Below are 26,556 nucleotides of genomic sequence, written 5' to 3'. Positions count from 1 at the left end.
ACTTCCATTATTACGACATCCACCTATTTTGAAATTAATTGTGATGGTTTGAAATTGTTAGAAAAATCTAATAATATTTCCAAAGGTAAATATGATTGCGTGGACAGTTTTGTAAGTGGCTTACTGGAATGTCATTATTTAGAGTTAATAAATTGCTAAGTAACATTTCTAATCGATATCATGTAAAGGCCAATTACATCATCAGGTGACTAAAAACTCTAAACATACTAGAATTTGTGTGTGGGTGGGCGGGGGATGCATATGCATGCAAGTGTGTTTGCATGTATACATGTCTGTGTGGGGGGCCCAAGTGTGTGTGCATGTGTGTGTGTGTGTGTGTGTGAGAGAGAGAGAGAGAGAGAGAGAGAGAGCCAACCATACAAAGCAAATTTTTAAAAGGTCTATGATTGTCTTTGGCATTACAACATGGAGGGAGGTAGTTCTCACCTCACAAGGTTTTGATCACCTAAGAACTGGTACATGTTTTTACAGAGATGAGCACGGTTGATGGGGCACATACTGTAGAAGCTGTGAAAACACCCACGTGACTACATATATGGAGGTCGTGTGGTACACCCACAAAGGGTTTAAATGAACAATTTGTCCGCCCTTGTTGTAGAAAACCTGTAAACACCAAGAGGGCAACGGTGTCCGCCCTGTTGTAGAAGAAGGCGTGTAGACACACGTCCCAATTGTAGATGAAGATTGAAGCCGATGCGCAACCCAAGAGCTGGAACATTTCTGTCCGCCCTGGTTGTAGAAGACATGGAGACACCAAGAGGATTTGAATGAGCAACGTTGCTGCCCGCCCTTGTTGTAGAAGAAGGTGTGTAGACACCCAGTTGTCGATGAAGGCTGAAGCCGATGTACATGTGCGAGGTGGAACTCTTCGGCCTTAGGACTGGATGAAGGCCTTGCTAAAAATTTGTAGAACATGCAGGAAAGCTATCTCTTTTTCATCATACAGTGAAGGCTGAGAATGTGAGAGGCGAGCTCTCACTGATGGTCTCCAGCTTGGGAGCCCATAACTTGGATCTCGTGAGTAGCATGTACTGCTTCTGATGGGAGGTTAATGCTTCTGCGTCATCTTGCTGTAAGAGCTGCGGGGTGCCATTCTCCTCAGCATCCTTACACGGCTGATGCTCAGATGAGAGCAGAGGATCTTGCACACAAATAGAAGCGTGGAGATCGAGGGGGCTAACTTTTGCACTTGTGATCACGCCACGCTTCGGAGGTTTAGAAGCCTTTGCAGCTGCAGAACAAGTAGAATGAAGAAGTTTCGCAAAAGAGCCCAACTCCTCGGAAGCCACGCGTGTGTGCAACCTGTGCATGGGGAAGAGGACGTACACACGGCCGGGCTTGGCTTCATCGTCTGCAGCCAAGGGGGCGGCGCGCTTGCCTCCTACTAATTGACCATCCGACTGGCAAACCTTTTCAAACTCGGCCACGAAATGGCCGGGGAACTCCAGCATCAGCTCGGCCACCTGCATGGGCGCCCCGCCCAACACCAGCACCTGGCCTTTCACAGAGTGCACCACTTTGATTACTGATACGATTTTTGATGTCGCAGCGTAGGTGCAGAGGCAGACACAGGAGATGTAGTTCCCCATGATAATATTGCTAGCTTGGCAGGTTAGGCAGATTTTTTAAAGCAGAATACTAAGTCCACCATCAGGAGGCTAATGCATTGAAGGTGATATTAATTGGCTGCTGTAGAGCTTCGCTTAAAAGAACGGAGCAAACCTAGCTAAGCTTGATCAGATCAGAAGAAATATTCTACTATACTGAACAGATTGCCTCGCAGGGATGAATGATCTCCTACTCTGATAGATCATGGGCTAGATATTAGAGGTGCCTTCAAAAGCAATCTAGTTGGAGTGTGGTTGTCGATCATGTGTGGTGGAAGACAGAGCAGTTCACTTGTCGTTGGATTGGCATGCTGGATGGCGTGCTTTTGATCCAACTTTTCAAGGCAGGTGGCCCAGACAGCAGGCGAAGGTGATCACAACTTTTCAAGGCATGTGGCCCATATAGGGTAAGGTGATAACGCACACATCACAGACGTGCCAACGACCTCTGGCCCAGCACTCAAATTCGATGGGTGCCTCGAAGATTTCATTGGGTGACTCCATTATTTCATTTGCAAGGGTAGAAACTAACCACATTTCTTTGCTTTCATTAAAAAGGGCATATTAAGTAACGTTTTAGTAGTGAGCTTTTCTTTGAAGGAGGGTAAAAGTTTTCATACGTTTTAGTAGTGAGCTTTTCTTTGAAGGAGGGTAAAAGTTTTCATCCCTTTTTGTGGACGATAACATGTGTGAAGAAGGGTTGAGAATTTATGTTGAGGATACCATGCGCAAAGAAGGGCTGAGAAGGCTTCAAATTTGAGGGTGTATAGCACTACGACATGTCGGGAGCATAGCAGCGTTCCAGCAATGTTAATGCCTTCAGGATGTCACGGCATTTTGTCGTTGCTCAGCAACAATAATAACAACGAAACCATAGCAACGAAACTTCGTCGCTGCTTAGCAACGACTATAGTAATGAAATTTCGTTGCTATACTGAGATTTCAAATTTCAAAGAATTGTTGAATATTGAATTTAAGCTATACATGTCACATACATATAGAAAATGATGATAGTTAAAAAAAAACATCCATTAGAACCCTAAAACCCATGTTTGAAAAAAAAAAGATAGTTGAAATATTTTGAAGGAAAATAATTACAAAAGCAATGTCAAGATCATGAATCTATCCCATCTTCTAATACATCCATTTGTGTAGCTTCATCAATGTCTATATCTAATGGAAGCTCAATGAAAAGATGGGGTTCCATATCAACATCACGATCATTATCCAATAAAGCATTGTCATGATCGATAGGTGACTCATGAGTCATCATCTTCTTCGGATTGATGTTCCTCGTCCTCTTGATTGCCTCCTCTAAATTGTTTTCTTCATTTTTATCAGCTTCTTCTTCAAATGACTCGATTTGAGGTAGTACTTGCACCTCCTCATCCAGAGATTCGGCCTCAACATCTTGATCTTGAAAGATATGTTTTGAATGAGGGAAAACTTGTATAATATACTACCACTTTGGATCAATTTGATCGACCTCAAACACAATATAAAATCATAAAGCAAAGGGGTTACACTTTCATTATACTACATCAACATTCACCGATGTGTTTGGTTGGGTTTACTAACATAACAGTGTTGAGGTAGTATGAAAGTATCTTTCTCATCATTCCAAAACTTGGTGGAATCGATTTGAAAAAAGCCATTTGGACGTTTCTTCACTGTGTCTTGAGCACCTCTAGAACCATTTGAAATCAAAGATGGCTAGACTCTAAACCCAACCTCAAGAATATCTTGAATAGTTTCATAATACTCAAGATCGTCCTCTATGAAATTGGTATCATTTCGACTTTCTTGCTTAAAAGTTTCCATCACACCACAATAAAATGTGTTTCTTTTAGAATCCACACTCCCCATGAAAAAGTGCCTTCCCTCTGACCATATTGTATTATATAGTTTGTACTAGCATTAGACAAAAGCATAATATCTAGTATAGTGCATTAAACAAGGTATATAACAATCAAATCATGAGACATAGATGCAAAATATACTTACTTGAGGGTCACATCCTTGTGCATACTCATGCTCTTCTCTTATGATCATCTCTCTATATTTTCATGCCATCGATATTGCCTTACGAAGCCATTCTATTTTGATCACATTTGGGAGGGGTTCTAAGCCACGCGAAAATGGCAAGCATCTATTTGCTATTCTCAAAGTTCTTCTCTCATCCTCTCATGTATTGATTGTATCCTTGTATATCCCAATCCACTTCTCCATAATAGGACTATTTAGAATGCAGAATATATTCACCTTTTGGCATAATGCTTCATCCAATCTTTGTTACCTTTCTTTTCCTTGTGGCACATTAGTGATTAGTCGGTCATCCTCCTCATTGATCCACAGTTGTGGCATGGAAAGATCTATGTGAGAGTGATGTTTTGAGGTATGCACAAGAGACTCTTACACCAACCATCCCTTATCTATGGTTGTTTCTGGCCCGGCACACATCAAAGACACCTCTGGTCCAGCAGGCACACATCACACACACCTCTCTGGCCCAGCACTCCAATTCGATGGGTGCCTCCAAGATTTCATTGGGTGACTCCATTATTTCATTTGCAAGGGTAGAAACTAACCATATAGGGTAAGGTGATAACTTACACATCACAGACGTGGCAACGACCTCTGGGGCCCAGCACTCAAATTCGATGGGTGCCTCGAAGATTTCATTGGGTGACTCCATTATTTCATTTTAGAAACTAACCACATTTCTTTTCTTTCATTAAAAAGGGCATATTAAGTAACGTTTTAGTATTGAGCTTTTCTTTGAAGGAGGGTAAAATTTTTCATCCCTTTTTGTGGAGGATAACATGTGTGAAGAAGGGTTGAGAATTTATGTTGAGGATACCATGCGCAAAGAAGGGCCGAGAAGGCTTCAAATTTGAGGATGTATAGCACTACGACATGTCGGGAGCATAGCAGCTTTCCAGCAATGTTAATGCCTTCAGGATGTCAGGGCATTTTGTCGATGCTCAGCAGCAATAATAACAAACAAAACCATAGCAGCAAAACTTCGCTGCTGAGCAACGACTATAGTAACAAAATTTCACTGCTATACTGAGATTTAAAATTTCAACGAATTTTTGAATATTGAATTTAAGTTATACATGTCACATACATACAGAAAATGATGATAGTTTAAAAAAAACATCCATAAAAACCCTAAAACCCACGTTTGAAAAAAAAAGATAGTTGAAATATTTTGAAGGAAAATAATTACAAAAGAAATGTCAAGATCATGAATCTATTCCATCCAGGGATTTCACTGACGTAAACGAGAACATGTGAACATGTTAATAACACAAAAAATCTTGTGATCACATGTTATATTCACAAAGCTTTCAAGGGCCTAAAAAAATTATCTTTGTTGGGCATAAAAAATCTTCTTAGGTGGCCACTGACCTACTATTATGTGAAGATGGTTACATGAGAGCATGTGAATAACTTATTCCCATGTGTAGCCAAGCTTTTAAGGGGTTCCCAAATGGCAAGTGACCTGTTATTTTGTGAACAGTAACATGAGAACATGTGAATAACTTGTTCACATGTGTTATTATCTGATTCACAAAAAATCTTGTGATCACGTGAATATTAAATCCCTGATTCCATCTTGTAATAGATCCATTTGTGTAGCTTCATCAACATCTATATCTAATGGAAGCTCAATGAAAAGATGGGGTTCCATATCAATATCACTATCATTATCCAATAAAGCATTGTCATGATCGATAGTAGGTGACTCATCATCTTCTTCAGATTGATGTTCCTCGTGCTCTTGATCGCCTCCTCTAAATTGTTTTCTTCATTTTTATCACCTTCTTCTTCCAATGACTCGATTTGAGGTAGTACTTGCACCTCAATATCCAGAGATTCAGCCTCAACATCTTGATCTTGAAAGATATGTTTTGAATGAGGGAAAACTTGTATAATATATATACTACCACTTTCGATCAATTTGATCGACCTCAAACACAATATAAAATCATAAAGCAAAGGGGTTATAGTTTCATTATACTACATCAACATTTATCGATGTGATTGGTTGGGTTACTAACATAACAATGTTGAAGTAGTATGAAAGTATCTTTCTCATCATTCCAAAACTTGGTGGAATCGATTCGAAAAAACCCATTTGGATGTTTCTTCACTGTGTCTTGAGCACCTCTATATATCACTTTGAACCATTTGACATCAAAGATGGATAGACTCTAAACCCAACCTCAAGAATATCTTGAATAGTTTCATAATACTCAAGATTGTCCTCTATGAAATTGGTATCATTTCGACTTTCTTACTTAAAATTTTCCATCACACCACAATTAAATGTGTTTCTTTGAGAATCCACACCCTCCATGAAAAAGTGCCTTCCCTCTGACCATATTGTATTATATAGTTTGTACTAGCATTAGACAAAAGCATAATATCTAGTATAGTGCATTAAACAAGGTATATAACAATCATGAGACAGAGATGAAGAATATACTTACTTGAGGGTCACATCCTTGTGCATTCTCATGCTCTTCTCTTGTGATCATCTCTCTATTTTTTTATGCCATCGATATTGCCTTACAAAGCCCTTCTATTTTGATCAAATTTGGGAGGGGTTCTAAGCCGGGCAAAAATGGCAAGTGTCTTTTTGCTCTTCTCAAAGTTCTTCTCTCATCCTCTCAGGTATTGATAATATCCTTGTATATCCCAATCAACTTCTCCATAATAGGACTATTTAGAATGCAGAATATATTCACCTTTTGGCATAATGCTTCATCCAATCTTTGTTACCTTTCTTTTCCTTGTGGCACATTAGTGATTAGTCGGTAATCCTCCTCATTGCTCCATTGTTGTGGCATGGAAAGATCTATTTGAGAGTGATGTTTTGAGGTATGCACAAGAGACTCTTACACCAACCACCGCTTTTCCTTGGTTGCTTCTGGCCTTGCTCTTTGTCTCACAAAGTCCTTTAAGGTTTTCATGAACCTTTCAAGAAAAATATCCATCGAACTTAAACAACACCACAAAGTTCCACTTCACCAACCAAATGCACCACAAGATGTAATTGGCTAGTGAGACTTGTTTTAGGAAAAGTTTCCTCAATCATACACACTATGTCCTTGAGATGAGTCATATCAATGGATATAGGATCTATCTCCTTTAAGGATATGTACCTACATACATAGCAATCATGTGTACTATTTATTATACATAACTTGTGATTGCATGAGAATACCAAATATTAAATATAACATAGATAATGAATTCAAGAGAAGATTCATACCTTACCAAGCATCCCATTTTGAAAACAATTAGCTATCGTAAGAATAAATTATGTATATAAAAAAATGGAAGTTAGTATGTGAGCCTCTAAATTATGTACCATAAAGAGAAAATGATTTGAATACCTATAATATTGTATCTTGAGGCCATATAGTTGTACCTCTCCTTTATTTTTGGTCTTTGTGAAGGTACCCTTCAATGAATGCATTACTCCCATTGGTGTACAAAAAGAGGAAATCGGACTTTTCACCTTATTGTGCTGCTTTTTGGTTAATACCTATGGTGCCTTTGGTAGGACCATGTTACCGCTCTCACCTATAATTGGCCATGCACTTTGAAGGCATCGAGTGTTTGGTAAGTCATCCCTTGTACCCTGGGTATCTTTGTCAATTAAATGGTCCTAGATATTTTTTGCCATATTCTTGAAGATTATATGTATGGGGTCTAAGAGATGATTTATGTTCAACTCATATCAATATGGAAGTCGAAAGAAGATTGAGTGTCTTGACATCCCATCGAGTGGTGGATTTGGGGTGCTTGTCCATGCCTCAAATCAATCCCTACCTCTCATCTCACAAGTCCTGAGACATCATGTGGGCACATACTAGGGATGTGAAGGAGGGAGAAATCGATGATGTTTGTTATACACTACCTTCTTTAGTGTAGAGGGTATTTCAAAAATAAGTGATGGTCCACAAATCAGACATGCATGATGTCTTGAGGTTGCCAAACCTATTTTAAAATTGAGATGATTGAGACATGGAGTAAGAAAAGTTTAAAGTTATAAAGTTCAAGTATCTACTTGAGCACTTTGAGAACCCGTGATATTCATGCATTGTCAAAGCAAAACTCCTTTCACCTCTATATCACGCCTATTTATTAGCCTTGAGACACCATACACTTTGATATCTTGCCATAGTTTCTTAAGCTTCTCAATCAAAGGCTCGAGGTACACATCCATGTTGCCACCTTGTATTTTCTTAGTATAAGGAGAGAAAGCATGATATGTCATTTATTAATTTTCATCTATGGAGAGAGATTGTAATTTACCAATAAAATAGGCCAAGTAGACCATGATGTGAACTTAAAGCCAAATGGGTAAACATCGTCCATACCTAAGCCAAGACGTAAGTGATAGGGCTCATCTTTAAATTATTGCCATTGATGCTCCACATGTTTCCACACCGGTGAATGAGGTACGATCCTCATGATGCCATCGGTTGAGCGATGAGTTGTATGCCATGTAATGAGTTCTACAATTCCCTTATATCTAAACATGTGGATGTGAGGAATGATAGGGAAGTGTCTCAACACCTTTTGAGAAGTTTTGTCTCCTTGCAAATCATCTCTATATAGGCTCTCTCCACATTGTAGACATTGTGTTACAATCATTGGGACATGCGTGTATTTTTGTATAATGCATACCTAGCATAGAGAGAAATTTACGAGACCCATCTCGTGTGTCCGACAATAGATTTTGAGGGGAAAGAATCTTCTTGAGAAGCCTACAACATAACATAAGAAATCATATGTCAAAATATCTACAAGGAGAGTATATAAAGCAAGAGATATTTTCTATGACATACTTTATTAGCGCTTGGGCCCCTTGTTTAAGTTGACCTTGTGGACAGTTTTGCTCCACATACTTTATTGGCACTTGGGCCCTTTGTTTAAGTCGACTTTGTATTTATGTGTGCGCACATGTTCTTGTATATTATATTGTGCATAAATCATTTTGTACGTGTTCATGTTGTCCAAAGAGTGGCATCGTGAACCATCTCTAAAGACATTGTTTTGTGCATAACTCATACAATTTTTTAGCAAGTACCATATAGTTCCATATTTTATATTATTTTTTTAAAACTCCTTGGAGCTTCATCAATATTGGGGGTCTTTAAATATAGACATTGGCAGTTCCTCTTGGTGAAAATTAGATTATTCTCCCATGCCATTCAACCATACATCTCTAGCTCATTGTAATATTTCCATAGGTCTATAGACTTTGAAGGGTCTTTATGACCATTGTACTTGTAATATTTTCATATTTTCGTAGCGATGTGAAGGGTATTTATGACCATTGTACTTGTAATATTTCTATATTTTCATAGCTCTACAGGCTATCAAGGGTCTTTATGATCATTGTACTTGTAATATTTCCATTGTAACACTTCAAATATAATAATAAAATGATATATATCCAGATTGTGGGTTTTTCCCTTCTTACTCCCCAAGGGAGTTTTCATCCACAGTTAGAGACCTTTGTTTGAGTGGGGCTATTGGAGCTATATATAGCCCACCCAACCTAACCCTAGGTCTCACTTATATATACCTAACCTCAGTGTGCTTTCCACACCCTTTGGGAGCTATGTTTAGAATTTCTCATCTCTATTCTTCTTAGTCAACAATAGAGAGCTTTGATGGAGAGCTCTCCATCAAAGCTCTCTATTAGCACTTCTATGTAAAAGCTAGGGTTAGGGCAAGACAGAAAGAGAGGACAAAGAGAAAGGAAAGAGAGGGGTAGGAAAAGAAAAGCTCACATAGAGAGGATGGTTGAAACTTTCCATAAAAGCTTGGAAAACACGAAAGGAATCAATCTTTTCATGAAGGCCTAAGAGAAAAGAAGAAAGGAATGAAGAATGGAATAGGAAGAGCAGCACATACCTTGGAGAGGTAGAGAGCTTTGATGGAGGGAGAGGTGGAAGGAATTAGGAGGGAGGAAGAGCTGTTTCCACCATCATCCTAGCCATGTGCAATAAAGGGTGTAAGGTAGAAAGAAAACAGAGCACGGGCGACGATTTAATTAGGTGGGAGTGTGATTTTACAGGTCGTTGTTAAGCAACAAAATTTTACTATTAGGTAGCATTACATCGCTAATTTCACTATTGGGCACCAAATTTTCACTATAAATGCTGCGTGTAGCACCGAAACCCTGGGGCCACTTTCCACCTTGTAGGTCTGGATAGTACATGTCCTTTTTTACTAAAACATAATCATTTTTTGTTTGATTTCAGATGTCTGACAGTGATCAAGGGCTAGATGTTGGTTCTAAAGCATGGTTGACCAAGAAGATACGATGTATGTGTGATCGATATAAAGGCCAATATATATGACAATGTCATATATAACAATTGACACTACAAGGAAAAGCGACCATAGGCGCGTTTATAGATGCATTTTGACAATGTGCTTTAAAATGTTACGGACGCGTTTATAATCACGTCTAAAATCGCGTCTACAGATACACGTCTATTTTTGCATCTATATGCACATCTATGATGATATAAACACGCACATATAGACATAAACAGACACCTTTATAGCCTCTATTATAAACGCGCTTATAGACGTGCATATAGACACGTATATAGACGCATAAATTGATGCGCTTATACATGCGCTCTCGAATTTAAAAAAATCTAGAGAGCTGCCTGTGCAGAAGCTTCACAAAATTGAAGTAATCCCTCTTATTCTTTTAAATGTTTATGATTTTCTCTACGTTTATTGCACCCTTGGGTGTTGGGTTTAGGTTTAGTTTAGGATTGCATAAAGCCAATGCATACACTTGCATAAGCTTATGCATAAAGCTTCTTGTAAGCTTTATGCAGAGGCTTGCAAGCTCTATGCATAGGCTTAGAGATTTATGCATAGGCTTCTTGTAAGCACGTAGAGACAAGAGTGGCCTCATCCAAGTGGACTCCACAAAGGTATGGACTTGAGAAAAACCTTATACTCTTCAATTATGAAAAGTTTGAGTGTGACACAAACTTAAAGAAGGTAAACCAAAAAGTGGCTACACTAGAATAAAGGGAAATAAGTGAAAAGAAAAACATTACAATGGTAAAAAGAATCTCTGATAGAATGGCCATTGTGTTTTATTGCTACGATGCTCACCATGCTTATGTGATGTAGAATTATAAGCATGATTGATTTGGGTGTTGAATTTCATTGATCTTGGATCAATCTTTGCCCTATGCTATGATCTTGGTTCTAACAGCATGCAGAAGTGGAGGGAAGCCTTCTTGAGACTTAGGAGGCCTAGCCCTATCCTCACAGATAGAGGTGATGTTCCCATTCGGCACTAAGACCTCCCTGTGTGGTTGTTTCCCCCCCTCCCCCTATATGAGATAGCCTTCTTCTCATAGAGCGGCAAGCTAGAGGAGAAGCATCTCTCCCCCTTATGATCACTTGTTTCTCGCCCTTAAAGTGAAGCAAGTTTGTATTTAGCCCTTTGTGGTTGTACTTAGCCCTTTGTGGCTATTTTCTCTTTAACTAATTGAAGGATCTTTTTTTTGAAAAAAAAAATATTGAAGATAGATGTGTGACACTTGAAAGACTAAAGTTGATAGCTATGGAAGAATTGAGAATGGAGATGAAGCTAATGTGTTTATTTCTATTGGAAGTAAACAAAGTCACAAAGGAAATATATCACATGCCCTCTAGAGATTTAGAGTATGGAGGGTAAAGCTTTTGTCAATTTACTCAAATGTAAATTGTATACATTAGTTATTATCTTTGTGAAATGACTTAAATGTTACTTTCTTCTTTGTAGAGAGATCTTCCTTGATGAGAAGGTAAATAGTTTTAGAGCACTTGTGTGCTATCACAAGCTTGATCACAAGCTTGGTACAACCCATTCACATACCTTAGGATTATATACCTAAAAAATATTTGGAAGATATCAAATTCATGGGAAGAAAGCATAGATTCTTTATCCTTTTAATATTGAAGGACAGTAAGACATAGCTCAAGGGAGGCATGTTTTTTTTAGTTATTTATTTAGGAAGAGGAATGTGTCATCTCTCCACTATACTTTGTGTATGGTCTGTTTAAAAAACCACCTACAAAGTATTAGAAACACAAGATTGAAATGTTACTTTGTACGCTTCTAGCTCCACACACATATTTTTTTGTGTGAAACCTTAATACTAATCAGCTTTTGTTTAATAGTAATAGGCTTTTAAAAGATATAATCTAGATTTGGGAACTAAATCCACCGCTTTGAGTCATGGTGCCTAGAAAGATAGAGAAAGCACTAAAATACATGACACTTGAGGTTAAGAGATTAGGAAGCTGCAATCGTCTTCCAAGTTCCTTCCATAATGATTGAGATTCTATGACACCACATCACCATAAGGCCCAAGAATAAAGAGGCCGATGATTGTCCTTACAATCATCTTGGGCTTCTTCAATTTTACCTAAGCCCTATGCTAAGGTGGTTACTGGAAAAAAGAAACCCAAATTTGATACAAAGGTGGCATTTTGAAACCCAATTCTTGGATACCTGTTGCCACATGTTTACTCCCATATTGATAGGCACTACATGATCCTTGGAGCAATACTTATTTTTCTAGAAAAAGTGTAAATAATCAAACATTATTGTCCCATTGGTGAGATATATTGTGGCTGCACTTAGGTATCACCATGCATGTTTGTTGTTGACCATTTGGTTTAAAACAACCCAATCGTTCGACCATAGAAAATGAGCATAATGTGGGATGGTGACATTGGCTAAAGTAGAGAGAAGATGATAGGCACATTTAAAAACAATATAGAGAGGAGGGATAAACACATAGAGAGAAAAAAAGTGCAAGGAAAAATGATGCATTGATTCTTTTCATATGAGAGGGACTTTCACTCCAAATGCTGTGGGTACACTTGTCCTACGATGGCTGTAAGGTAAGAGTTTTCTCGAGTCCTTTATAGAGCTAGTTTCATTGCTAACTCATAGTCATAAAGGAGGTAACTAAGAAGGTTCGTCTCATAAGAATAGACATGTATATTGTTTTAAAAAACCATATCGAGCGATAATGGTCATTTGTTGCCAAAATTTAATACAAAGGTGGCATGTTCATGCCCACAAGAGATGGCAAAAGCGTCTCTAATTTTTTATGCGAAGCCTAAAAAATTATGCCCACAAGAGATGGCAAAAGCGTCTCTAATTTTTTATGCAAAGCCTAACCTTGGGCTTCAACCTTAATCCCATGTCGGCCATGAAGTTCTAAAAGGTCTTATGGGCTATGGAGACACGTGCAAGCATGAAGTGGCTATGGCGTTGACTTATGGAAGGCTTTTTTGTCTATGTCAATATGCAAGGTTATATAGCTACAGAGACCCCTTTGATAAGGTCTCCTCTTTGATTCAAAGATTATAGGTGACAAAGAGAAAGTAGACAAAGAAGAAAGGAAAAGAAAGAGAAAGAGATAAAACTACCTCAAGAAAGAAAGTAGAGAGAAGATGAGAGGCATATTTAAACACGGTATAGAGAGGAGAGAGAAACACATAGAGAGCAAAAAATGCAAGAAAAGGAAAAGGAAAAATGGTGCTTAGATTCTTTTCATATGAGGCTCTATGGGACTTTCACTCCAAATGATGTGGGTGCACTTGTCTTGCCATCCTTACAATGCAAGAGTTTTCTTGAGAGATAGCTTCATTGTTAACTTGTAGTCATATTGAAGGAGGTGGCTAAGATATCCTCTTTGATTCCATGGTTGCATGTGAAATGAGGGAAAAAGCAGACAAAGAAGAAAGGAAAAGAAAAATCTCTCCGATAAAGAAAGCAGAGACAAGATGAGAGGCACTGAGACCGAAACACAGAGAGTTGAGAGAAAGACACATAGAGAGGAAAAAGTACAAGAGCTAAAGAAAGAGAAGAAAAACCTTGGTAACAAATAAGAATAAAGACAAATAAAAAATCTAGAAAAGGAATGAAGGAGAGGAGCACAAGATAGTGGGGAAATGGAATCAAAACAGACAAGCAAGAAAGATAGAACGATAACATATTATGAGCACATTACAGGTTAGAGCATCTGCTCTTAGTAGGGCTCTTCTTTCTTTTCTTCTTCTCTTTGGCAGAGGTCTTTTCCTTTTTGGATGAGTCATCCTTGACATTGCTTTCCTTCTTCTCCCTTTTCCTTTTCTTTGAAGTTGTATCCTTGGCTTCTTTATTAGGTGGAAAGGGGGAATCAGGATCATATGGATTGATGGATTTGTTCAAAACCATGGACACTGCCTTCTCCCTTACCCAACTTACCCAAGAATCTGGATACTCATGCAACTTAGACAAAAGAAAATAAGAAAATAAGAAAAAAGGTCACTTAATGTATTCACTAAATCAATCAATGGTTTTCATTCATGAACTTACAGTAAGTGTTGTCATTCTAAATCTTGACTCAAGATATCTCCAAGCATTTGCAAGTACCATCCATCCACAAGATGTTGAGTCTTTCTGCAAAGGAACTTCCTGATTGTAGTACTTAAAATCTTCAAGTTTGTAGTCTACATAGGTAGAACCTAGAAAACTCAAGATAAGTTTGGCAGCACTGCAAGCATAAAATATTGAGGGTCAACCAAATAATTGAAAACATACAAAAAATTGTTGTGGAACATAAACCATGGAGAAGTTGATTCTTACATTTTACTTATCCCATGAATGGATGCCAAAGATTTCATAAAGATCACGTCTCTATCCAAAAGATTTCATAAAGATCACATCTCTATCCAAAAGATTGAAGATAATAAGACTCCAATGGCCTCTGTGATAAGATGAAAACTACAATTAGTTATGAATATTGTAATGTCTATTATATGCAAAAGATAACGGTTGGCACATTGCCAACCAGGCTACATGCATATGCGGTGAGTTATTATACACCTACTACATATGGGCTGTGAGGTAGGCACCTCCTTCACATGTGTGGGAAGGTTTTTAATTAAAAAATATTAAGGTATTTTTATCTCTCTTGGATCAAAATGGGAGCCATTCTAAAGAGAAGACCCATTCTAAAGGAAAGATCCCTCAGGCTACAGAGAAGATCCCTACCCCTCCTGCTAAAGAGAAGAGCCCTAGCCCTCTTGCTAAAGAGAAGACCCCTAGCCCTCCTGCCAAAAAGATGAGCTCTTCACCAGCTCAAGGGAAGACTCCAATCAAAGAGAAGATCCCTAGTCCTCCTACCAAAGAGAAGGGCTCTTCTCCAGCTCAAAAGAAGACACCTATCAAAGAGAGGACCCCTATCAAAGAGAGGAGTGCTACTAAAGGTATTTCGTTTCACTCTCCAGTTAAATTTAAAATTCAGAAGCGTCGTTTATCCAGAAATTACATTAAATCAAGGGTAACCAATTTGTACGGAATGGTTGGAGTAACAAACCATCTCCGAATTGCAATTTGAAGTTATATACCGATCTGTATCAGATACCTAATGGATAATTTGAACCCTCAATTGCACCAAAAAATAGTGATTAGCATTGATTAATCATTGATTAGCAAATTAATCCTCTGTAATCTGCATTGAATCTTCAATCTGCACCAATTCTTGATGAAAATAGTACCAATATCTACAACAACCTTCAACATCCTCCAAACTACTAAGATTCCCTAGAAAGTAGACAAATATAGAAGGAAACTAATGTTTATCAATAGATTTGATAAAAGAAAGTAGTAATCAAGAGGATTTAGCAAGAAAATCACTTTGAAGATGGCTCCAACCTTAATTCAAATATAGAAGGAAACTAACGTTTATCAATAGATTTGATAAAAGGAAACAGTAATCAAGAGGATTTAGCAAGAAAATCACTTTGAAGATGGCTCGAACCTTAATTCAAAAATGAAAAAAATCAAGATTATGTCAAATCTATATAGGAAATAGAGTTTTTAAAATCTATGATTATTATATATCTGAAAATTTGCTACATTAATCCCATTGCTAATCCACAAAACAGAATCAAAAGAAAGTACAAAAACTATATTTCAAGATTCAAGGGTAGTGTCTACCCTTTTACAACTCAATCTGGTGTTTAGGAGATGATTACAGCATGAAGATTATTCAATACTCAAGCGAGACAGAGGAAGCATGGAACAAAACTCTTCTACCTAACTCTATGCATAACACAAGCAACCACGGTACCACTACCAATCTCGTAGAGGAAGGTTTTAAAAACCATATCAAGCAATAATAGTCATTTTACTGCAAAATAGTCATTTACGGCAAAATTGTCTCCTACAAGCATTCGAGATTATTTCTAGTCGGAATGGTGATCCTATCACTTTTGGCCTTGTAGCATGGAGAAATCCATTAAACACTGTCGTCTTTGACCGTGGTGATGGTACCCTATACATTGTCCATCCATCATAAATGCCTGACCATTAATGAATCAAGTTGCCAAATGGTTTAATTCTCTTGACACAACTCTGGAGCTTGCCCACAACGCACGGTCATTCTGGTGGGTTGGTTAGGGGAGGTACGAAAAGGCTTTGGGTTCAATCCTTACCCACCACACTGTGAGATGCAAAGCCGGTATATGGAATTTCTTTCACTAGCTGGCTTTCTTGCAATGCAACAATTGCAGCACGCTAAACCGGTGACAACCCTTGTTGTTACAATCTTTACGGCTCAAATTTGAGGGGTGAAGCCTCAGCATCTCTTCGACATGGCATTTAACCCCACATCAAAGCGGGATCCTTCATTAACCTGGCTTTCTCATAGCTTCATGCAAGGGCCTTGGGTGTTCACGTGGTTCACACGAAAAGAGGCGAGCACTCCACAATGGTGTCCAGTTTCGGTGTCCATGACCTGCAGGGCCTCAACATGTAGTGCAGTTGTGGTTGCTCTCTTGCAATTGGAGCAGCTTCCTCCTCTAGTAGCTCCTCGACATCTGGGAAAGAGTGACGTCCTTTGGCGATGCTTTGTACTAGCGTGTGCCCTTTCTCTGCCTGCTCATACTGGTGGTCGGAGAGAGGAATTACCTTGCTACGGCGGTGACCTGGTAGTCGACTACTAGTGGCAGAAGTCGCGGAGGCTGCTGCTGACGTGAAAGCCAGCATGGTCGAAATGTGTGGACAGGCGGGTGTTGAGCCTGTGCATGGGCAGGAGGACGTAAACATGGCAGGCACGTGTGTCGTGGTCTGCGGGCAAGGGGGTAGCGCGCTTCACAGCTGAAATATGCTCATCATACTCCGCTACGAAGTGGTTGGGGAACTCCAGCATCAGCTCGGCCACCTTCATTGGCTCCTCCAGCTCGCACGTGCGATCGTCGAGTGCATGCACGATTCTGATGAATGATCTGCTACCGTGAACGACCGAGGCGGAGGCGGTTGCCCATATTGGAGGCGGTTGCCCATATTGGAGACCGGAAGATGAGCGTTGAGGTGGTTATACTTAAATGAGAGACTGGGGCAATTGAAGACAGGTGAGAAGAATATATATATATTGAGGTGCTCAAGCACACTAGATGGGAGGGTGGACGTGTTAAAGAAGGGCAGAGGGTAGGAATTGCAAGAGGGGCTTATAGCGCAGGAAGCGTACTGCCGACAACCACCAAATGCAAAAGTAGAGAGGTCCACCAGCTTTGTTGCCACGTCAGCTGCTGACTGAACCATCTCCTCAAAGATTCCAGCTAGCCAAGCCCTTGTACACAACGCATTCACAATGCCTAGTAGTACCACTACTGATCCCTGCAAGCCTTTATCAAGAGCCGTAGAGGAGTGAGGTTGGGGGACAAATATATATTTGTGCACAAGGTGGAGCTCATGATCAGTGGGGCAAAACCTCCAGGCTCCACTTTTACCTAGTACTCTCGAGAGACAACCTCACATGGCAAGCAAGCAAACACGACATGATCGAGAGAGCACCTCACATGGCAAGCAAGCAAACACGACATGATCGAGAGAGCACATGTAACTGCATATGAAATATGGGATTAAAAAAAGAAACAAAAGGAAAAGGGAATCACCCAAACAAAAAGTGAGAGTTATATGCATTAGGGGGTTTTTGGACTCAAAAAGGGGCCCTCTAAGGGCTTCATGTCTCTTCCTTAAATCAAGGAAAGCCTCATAAGAAAATGTTAAAAATTCTCACACACTCTCTCTCTCTTCTTTTAGAATCTTAAAGATCACATTTGGGAGAAAAATAGTCAAATAGATTAAGCCATTTATTTATTTTGATAATGTCCATTTACAACAACACTACCCAAACCTCAGAATTTGAAAATCTCAAAAAGTGCTTGTTTATTTCAGTAAAAAGTGTAGGGCTCAAATGATGTGACTCCTCAAAAAGCTTGTGTGCTTGCACATATCTTAGGATTATACACTTCAAAAATATCTGAAAGATATCCAATCGGAGGAAATAGATTCTATATCCTTCGGATATTGAAGGATATTAAGGCATAGCTCAAAGGAGGCATGTTTCATGTAATTGTTTATTCAAGCAAAGGAATGTGCAATGTCTCTCTACCATACCTTATGTATGGTGTTTTTTTTGGTAAACTACACGTACAAAGTACTAGAAAACAAGGTTTGAAATGCTATTTTATATGCTTCTGGAAACACACACATAAAATTATGTTTCAAATCTTAATACTTATCATCTGATCACTTGTTTCTCGCCCATACAGGTGAGTTTGTATTTAGCCCTTTGTGGTTGTACTTAGCCCTTTGTGGCTATTTTCTCTTTAACTAATTGAAGGATCTTTTTTTTGAAAAAAAAAATATTGAAGATAGATGTGTGACACTTGAAAGACTAAAGTTGATAGTAGCTATGGAAGAATGGAGAATGGAGATGAAGCTAATGTGTTTATCTCTATTAGAAGTAAACAAAGTCACAAAGAAAATATATCACATGCCCTCTAGAGATTTAGAGTATGGAGGGTAGATCTTTTGTCGATTTACTCAAATGTGAACTGTACACATTAGTTATTATCTTTGTGAATTGACTTAAATGTTACTTTCTTCTTTGTAGAGAGATCTTCCTTAAGAAGGTAAATAGTTTTAGAGCACTTGTGTGCTATCACAAGCTTGGTACAACCCCTTTACATACCTTAGGACTATATACCTCATAAATATTTGGAAGATATCAAATTCGTGGTAAGAAAGCATAGATTCTTTATCCTTTTAATATTGAAGGACAGTAAGACATAGCTCAAGGGAGGCATGTTTTTTGTAATTATTTATTTAAGAAGAGGAATGTGTCATCTCTCCACTATACTTTGTGTATGCTCTATTTAAAAAACCACACACAAAGTATTAGAAACACAAGATTGAAATGTTATTTTGTATGCTTCTAGCTCCACACACACATAATTTTTTGTGTGAAACCTTAATACTAATCAGCTTTTGTGTAAAATATTAATAGTAATAGGCTTTTAAAAGATATAATCTAGATTTGGAAACTAAATCCACCACTTTGAGTCATAGTGCCTAAAAAGATAGAGAAAGCACTAAAATACATGACACTTGAGGTTAAGGCATTAGGAAGCTTGCAATCATCTTCCAAGTTCCTTCCATAATGATTGAGATTCTATGAGACCACATCACCATAAGGCCCTAGAATAAAGAGGCCAATGATTGTCCTTACAATCATCTTGCAGCCCTCTATACCTGTCATTCAACCCTAGACAGGTAAGAAAGTGGCTGTAGAGAGAAAAAATAGCCTGTCCAGGTCCGTAAAGAGAAATTTATTAGCCCAACCAGTTGTGCAAGCAAAGAGAGATATAACAACGTGACAAGCTTGAATCTTAGTGTTTCTTCCTATTGCTTTCTTGGTGTTTTCTTCTGGGCTATGGGTTGTAGGCTGTCCACCAGTAGGCAATTGTAAGGGCTGCATGTGGACTGGTGTTTTGGAGCTAGGAGAGGATATCAAGGTGAGAGATAGTAGCAAACAAGGTTTATAGAGTGGAATCTCTATAGTACAGGTTTTGCAGTTGGGTGGGAGTGTGGAAGGTAGGAGATTGGGACTAGCAGTCAAAGTGCCTTGTTCTAGCCTTGTTTTCTCAATGTTGGAAGAGAACTAGGGTACAAGGTTTTGTGTGGAGTATTTCCATATGTATACTTGAAGCATATCAAATATAATGAGATTTTAAAACAAGGAGGCAGGTGTTTGCATACCTATTTGATAGCTACTGCAAATAGGACTCCATAAGGATCTGAGGGACTTACAGGCTGTTAGGGGCTATCTCCTTTGAAGTTGGGCATGAAACTTGATGTATGGGTCTTATACAGTCAAGTAAAAAATTTGTAGAGTTTTGTCACTTGAGGTGCAACAAAAGGGTTAGTGTTTGGTCCAAATCATCTCTAAGGATGCCAACTTGTAGCCATCTCACGGGCTGATGAATTGCTTACGGAAGGAGATTTGAGTTGGAGCTTGGTGTGCAAGTGGATCAAAGGTAGAGGATTTATTCCATAAAGTTTGGTAGTGTTAAGACAAGTGTAAGTGCTTTTGAGCTGACATGATTCACCAAGGGTGGTCGACATGATGCTAGATGACAACCTAAAGGCCAGTGCTAGATGCCAACCTCAAGGGCTAAATCTGTGGGCACGTTTCTCTATGACAATCCATCTGGTACTTCTGCGGCTAGGGGCCCCTAGGCTCCGGGACCGGGCTGAAATCCGGGCTAAGAGGAAGTCCTTCTAAGGCTCATCACCATTGAGGAAGGATTCCTTTAACAACAATGAGCTTGCTTAGTAGAGTGCAACTCTAAATAGTGAGGTCAATAATGCCTAAGCCCCCTCTGCACCATGGTGGCTGAATGATCACTCTCCATTACACCTTGTCCCAAAAAGGCATCCCATCATTGCCGGCCCTATAAGGAGTTCTGGATCACTGTACTTGGCCAATGCATGCTCAGGAGAAGGCCCAATAGGAAGTAATGTACCACTTGGTAGTAAGAAGCACCTAGTTCCCCACCACTACTCGACCGACTAGGGAGAGTCTCGCAAAACTCCAGTATAAAATCTTCTTCCAAATGCTCACCAAGATAGCAGACTAGAGTGCCCCCTCGAGATCCACTACGTGCCAAGTCTGTGTCACGTGCATGCTTGTGTGCCATGGCTAATCTTTGGCATGAACTATCTTAATCCATGATTAGTGCAACAATTAACAGTAGCATCAAAGTCATCGTCAGCATCTGCATCGGCATCATCATAAGAAGTACAAAAGGGATGTCTGCGATGTTGGGGGTCATCCAATCGTCGTTCTTACCCCAACCTTGCCGCCACCAGTTTCTTCACCCAGTATATCCATTGGGAAACAAACTCTTGGGACATGAATCTTCTTTCTTGTAACAACCTTGTAACTAAATCTTGCCAACGGGTAGTACCCATGTAGATGTAAAAAGGAAAAAGGGGAGCTATACAAGATACGGGAGAGAGGAGAGAGTGTCAACTGTGGTGTGATTGCATTGTACCTTGGGCTAAGCCTTCACTCTGATAATACAGTGATTGTTAATGTAATGCTCCATGCTCTATACTTTGCAAGTCTAATTGATTTCTAGTATGTGTTAGTACTTTTTGTCTAGATATGTCTTCTAATAACTGGAGTCTTGGTTTAGTGTCATTCCTATCCAGATGTGACTCCTATTTGGAAACAAAATCAGGAGCCACACTAGGAATCCTATCAGATGTAGGAACTAACCTCTCTCATGACTAACTCCATTAGCTTTGGCAGATCGACGACGAAATGCGCTAGCGTTAGCTTATCATGTTAGGCATAGTTGCTTTAGTCATGTCTCCTCTAGAGCCGACTAAAGTGCCGAGTCTTAACCAGACACTGACACTTTTGGCGATCATTCCAGGGAAATGGTATGCTAGGTATGGGAGTAGAGAGATAGAAGCTAGTATAAGTTAAGTTCTGCAAAGTCAGTAGAGTAAATTATGCAAAAGAAGCCCAGAAAGAAATTACACAATAACTAGTGTCAGGAATGCTAACTAGAGAGTCATAAGAGCACAATGGAGCAGGCATGGAGAATGAAGGAAGCTCAAATTAGGGAAATACGGTACCGATGTGTAGATAGGTTGAAGCTATAGAATAAGAAGCACCACTACACCATCCAAGAAGATTAGCAGACGGGATTCCATAGTCGGAAAGACTGATTTTTCAGAACAACTAAGGAATCAAGAAGAAGATCACGAGGAACCAGATGGGATTCCACAACAGCTGGAAATATTGATTCCGGAACCACTAAGAAAACGTGAAGAAGATCACAAGGAACTACAAAACAAGAGGCACGAATAAGATCATGAGGAACTACCAAATAGGAGGCAGGAAGCTTAGGAAGGGGAAGAACCAGCAGGGGTAGGATGTCCCTCAAGTACATAAAATTCAAAGGCAAGAGTGAGGAGGATCCACATGCCCACATCTTTGCCTTTGAAACAACGTTCTAGGTAAATGAAGCTGCTCCTTTGGGACAAAGGAGAGAGCGTTTTGCTTCAACGTTGAAAAAGCCACCAGCTGGTATGCCCATTATGGTCTTGAGCACTTCGAGAAATTTTAAGAGCTGAAGAATACTTTCCTAAAAAGATTGAGGAAAGACAAGACCATAATGGAGGTATTGGAAAAGCTGTAGAGGATGACAGAAAAAGAGGCCAACAGAAGACTACGCAAGTGAATTCAAAGCAAAATTTGATGGGCTTGGACTAGCTCAACCATTCCGCTCTAGCCACACTAAGCGAGTGGTTCATAAGAGGACTAAGGTAAAAGCTGCAGACAACAGTAGCCTCATAGGAACTAAAAGCCTTGACCTTGGAACAAGTGGTGGCAGGAGCCTCCACAGCTAAAGGAGTCATGAAGCAAACAAGCAAAGACTCTAAGAAGAAGAAGAAAGACAAGAGAAAGAAGAGAGAGGAAGAAACCTTGGAATCTCATTCCAGAGGAGACACCTCAGATTCAAAATCCAATAAGGTGTTAGATGCCAAAGAGAGGAAGTCTTAGAAAAAGAAAGGTAGGAAGCATGCAAAGAGTTTAGGAAGAACTAAGGGCTGCCCTAGCCAAGATTGCCGAAGGACATGCAGGATCCAGACTCAAACAAGATGATAGGTGCATGAGTTGCAACAGTCAAGGGCACACAAAAGAGGAGTGCCAGTTAAGAGGCACACAACAAGTGTGCACCATCTGTGGAAGGGACAATCACTATCCAAAGAAATGTTACTATCACACGTGAAATAGGAACCCAAGGGTGGTGGAAAGGCAACAGGAGTAAGCCCCCACTATTAACTATGTCACCACATGACCTCAAATCAACAGACCATATGGAAGAGGAGGGAAAATTTGGGGGAGGTGGAAGATTCGCAAGGAGAGCCATATTTATGCACCATCAGCAAAACTAAAGGAGGCAACGCCAAAACGGAGGTAAACCCAGCAAGAAAGGATGTGGCTGTTAATATACTAAAAGTGGACCATGAGGCAAGGAAGGAACAGGAGGAGCCATCAGAATTTATGGTTGATCTCAAGGACTTGTCAAAATGTCGATAGAGAGAACTACCAAAGCGGGAATCGGAAAGGAAACCAGAACAGTGGGGCAGGGCATCAAAAGGTTCGGGAACAGATCACTAAGTTAGTGCAAAGTACAAAAGGAATGGTGAGGATGATGTGGGGAAGTCCACCCCCTGGGAGAGTATCCTATGGAAAATCTAGACATGAAAAAGTTGATCAAGGAAAATGAAGAGATTAGTGCAAGAAAGAAGCCGATGCCAAACCACCAACAATTAGGGCCAAGTACATCCCAGAGCAACAGAAGCGTCTGGACAAAACAAGAAAAGAAAGGAAATATGAAGGGAGTCCAGACCCGGGGGGTTCACCTAAAAGTATGTAAGTGTAGCACGTCAGTTCATCTAAGAGGGGTATTTAAATTCCAAAAAGTTACAGGTTTACATATACAGGAGGGGCTTTTTTATCCAATTTTGAAAAAAAGTTGTAAGTTTCTTAAGAAAGAGGGGTCATTTTATTAGCGTGTGACATGTAAGTAGAGGGGGTTTTTTATTACCTCTTGAACGCACGTGATATGCAACATTTTTTAAAGGTGAACCCCCCGAGAGTCCAGACAAGAATACTGACAAGAGGGAGTCACGGATAGGAAAGAGAAGAAAAGGATAAATAAAGAAGGATGTATAGAAGTCAAGGCATGCCAGAGCTGGTGAGGAGAAAAGCAGTCAGGAATGTGACTTGTGGGAGGATCTCACCAAGACAAAATTCAACATTACGTTAGATCAAATGTTGAATATGGTTCCCAATTATAAGCAAAAGTTTCTTCAAGCTATAGTGCCAAATGAGAATCTAGCAGGTGCCATTGCAAGATCTGGAACACCTTGCAGTAGTTGAATATTGAAATGTCGAGACAATCCAGGACTATGATACGTCTGTTCCAGAAGTAACCATTGGGATCAAAGGTGACATAGTGACAAGAGTCATCTGGATGGAGGGTCAAGGGTAAATATAATATCACATAGCCTGGCTAAAAAGCTAGGGATTACTGACATGCATCCCGCCCCATTCCAAATTTGCATGGTTGATGAGAGAAGGGTCCGACGACCTATTGGGATAATCAGAGGGGAACAGATAAAAGTAGCCGAGAGGGGAACATATAAAAGTAGCCGAGAAACACGGAATGAATAAATCTAAACCAGCCTAAGTAATCAAGTTCATGCAAACTATGGAGTAGAAGTGGAGTAGTTATGATCCTAGAATCAAGAGAGTGTCATTATTTAGCGAGTCTTTATTTTCAAGCATTTTAGACTAGATGAAAAATATTTAGAGTTTTTTTTGGATTTTTTGTAAACAACTTATTATTCGATGATGACTCAATAAAATAGATGCAATCCAAAAATACATCCCAATCCAAAAACAATGCAATCCATAAATACTTAAGTGCAATGAGCTTTTGATGCTTCACTTTTAATGCACAAAGAGAGAGAGAGAGAGAGAGAGAGAGAGAGAGAGAGAGAGAGAGAGATTCATAAAACTTGAACACTGGCCTTTTTACAAAACTATTGGCTAATAATCGAGGTGTCTCCAAATTCAATCCTTGGTAGAAAAGGGATAACATAGCTATGGAATGTTTCGTTTACAACATGGAACTTACGTATTTCCATGTCCAAAAATTTACATATATCCATGTCTAAAAATTTACAAAACTTACAAAATATTTTTTTTACTAGGCCCATATCTAAGGGGCTAGCTTAATCAACCTTGGCTGACTAAGAATGAATTAAACATATCTTCCTGACAATGTTGGTTGATGAATCATCATGTGGAGTTTTTTTTTTTAATCCTAGCAACCTAAGATACACAAAGTAAACATGCTTACAACCCAAGTAAGGCTTTGTTGAAATTATGGACATGAGCACACTCGTTTTGCCTTTATATGGACCTCATAACATTTCTCTGTCTCATAGTTGTTGATACTCCGACTAGACCAATGTGCAGTACGTATCAAGCTTGCCAAGGCCATATGCACTTATTTTTCTTGCTTCAAGCCAAACATGCTCACTCAAGTTAAGTCTGGGTACTCCTAAAGCAACATAGGTCATATATAGAACAAGATGGTGAGGTTGTATTTGAAAATTCTACATAATATTTTTTATAGGGAATTAAAAATGTTCGCGCCAACTGGGAGGGAAGTAACTCAGTGTAGGACTGCTAATCATGAGAATTATCTACCATGGGGCAAGAAATCCATGTAGAGGCCATGGAGAGGTAAGTTTAAGACCTACCGCCTCTACAAGAAGGAATGTGACTCATCAACACTAACTCCCCCCACTTCCAAAGAAGCTACTATTAAAAGAGACCACGCATAGATAAACCACTATAAAGAAGTACGTTGAAGCCAAAAGTAGAAAGGAGAATACAGAAATCAAGGGTATCACTTGGTAATGACTCAAAGAGGACAACCTCTCCTATAGCCCAATCTACCGGTGGGGAGTCAAGGGATGCCTTGTTTGCAATAATCTGGGACATTGAAAGGGTCGAGTTATGGATACAATTGCAGCATGTGGCCAAATTGGAACATGCTCTCTTCCCAACTTTTAGTAAATCAATCCATGCTCACAAAAAATTCCATAGGCACCATTTAGAGGGAAAATGAGTCACTTGTTATTGCATTGGTAAAACAACAAACAAAGCTGAACCGTGTGTGTGCTATCCAAATGTAATGGAGAAGATAAATACGTCATCGTGCTACCTCACTAATGTTGGTAGAGACATATTGTCTGTCATTTATGGAGAGGTATTTACTGCAATTGATAATGAATTTATAAGCAAGAGGGAGTGTAGATTCATGTAAAAAAGTATGTTCCATGCTTGGGAAAGAAACCATAAGTGTATAACTTTCAAGCTGTTATATATATTTTGTTATAACTTTCAAGTTCTTATAACAACCTTTATATTAAATTTGGGCTTCCTTTTCCCAAAAATCACCTTAGTATAAGGGTTTAGGTAAACCTAAAAGAAGTCCAACATGATTGGAAGAATAATCATCACCCTCTTCATTCTAGGCCCTTTTGGGGTCACAAAATCTTGGATATTATGGAAGGACATTGGACGATGATTGCAATCTTGCTAATGCTTTAAATTGAAGTTACATGTATTTTAGTGCTTTCTCTATCTTTGTAGACATCATGACTCAAAGTGGTGGAGGGTGGACTCTAGAGCATGACCTAGTGTCCTAATCTAGATTTCATCGTTTTTTAAAAGCCTATTAGCATAAAGATTTCACACAAAATCTGATACGTATTAAGATCTCAAACAAAAATTTATGTGTGTTTCTAGAAGCATTTAAAATTGCATTTCAAACCATGTTTTCTAGTACTGTGTACGTGTACTTTACAAAACAAAAGACTATACATAAGGTATGGTGGAGACACATTGCACATTCCTTTGCTTAAATA

At 39.3% G+C, this 26,556-nt stretch overlaps 1 protein-coding gene across 1 annotated transcript; it reads right to left on the bottom strand.

The window, feature by feature from the left end:
- Nucleotides 1-501: 501 nt before the first annotated feature.
- Nucleotides 502-1,779, bottom strand: LOC147614953 (uncharacterized). The gene has a single exon (XM_086779815.1). The coding sequence runs from the start codon at nucleotides 1,608-1,610 to the stop codon at nucleotides 960-962; it is 651 nt and encodes a 216-aa protein (XP_086635941.1). The 5' UTR covers nucleotides 1,611-1,779; the 3' UTR covers nucleotides 502-959.
- Between the last annotated feature and the right edge of the window lie 24,777 nt (nucleotides 1,780-26,556).

The sequence above is a fragment of the Cibotium barometz genome, chromosome 41, assembly GCF_041138505.1.
Source record: "Cibotium barometz isolate CiBa-2024 chromosome 41, ASM4113850v1, whole genome shotgun sequence".
Taxonomy (NCBI): Eukaryota; Viridiplantae; Streptophyta; class Polypodiopsida; order Cyatheales; family Cibotiaceae; genus Cibotium; species Cibotium barometz.
Note: the sequence above shows the minus strand (reverse complement) of the source record. Positions and strands in the feature narration are given on the sequence as shown.

Excerpts from the sequence above, each read along its gene's own strand:
- LOC147614953 (XM_086779815.1), bottom strand. The coding sequence starts at position 1,610 with ATGGGGAACTACATCTCCTGTGTCTGCCTCTGCACCTACGCTGCGACA.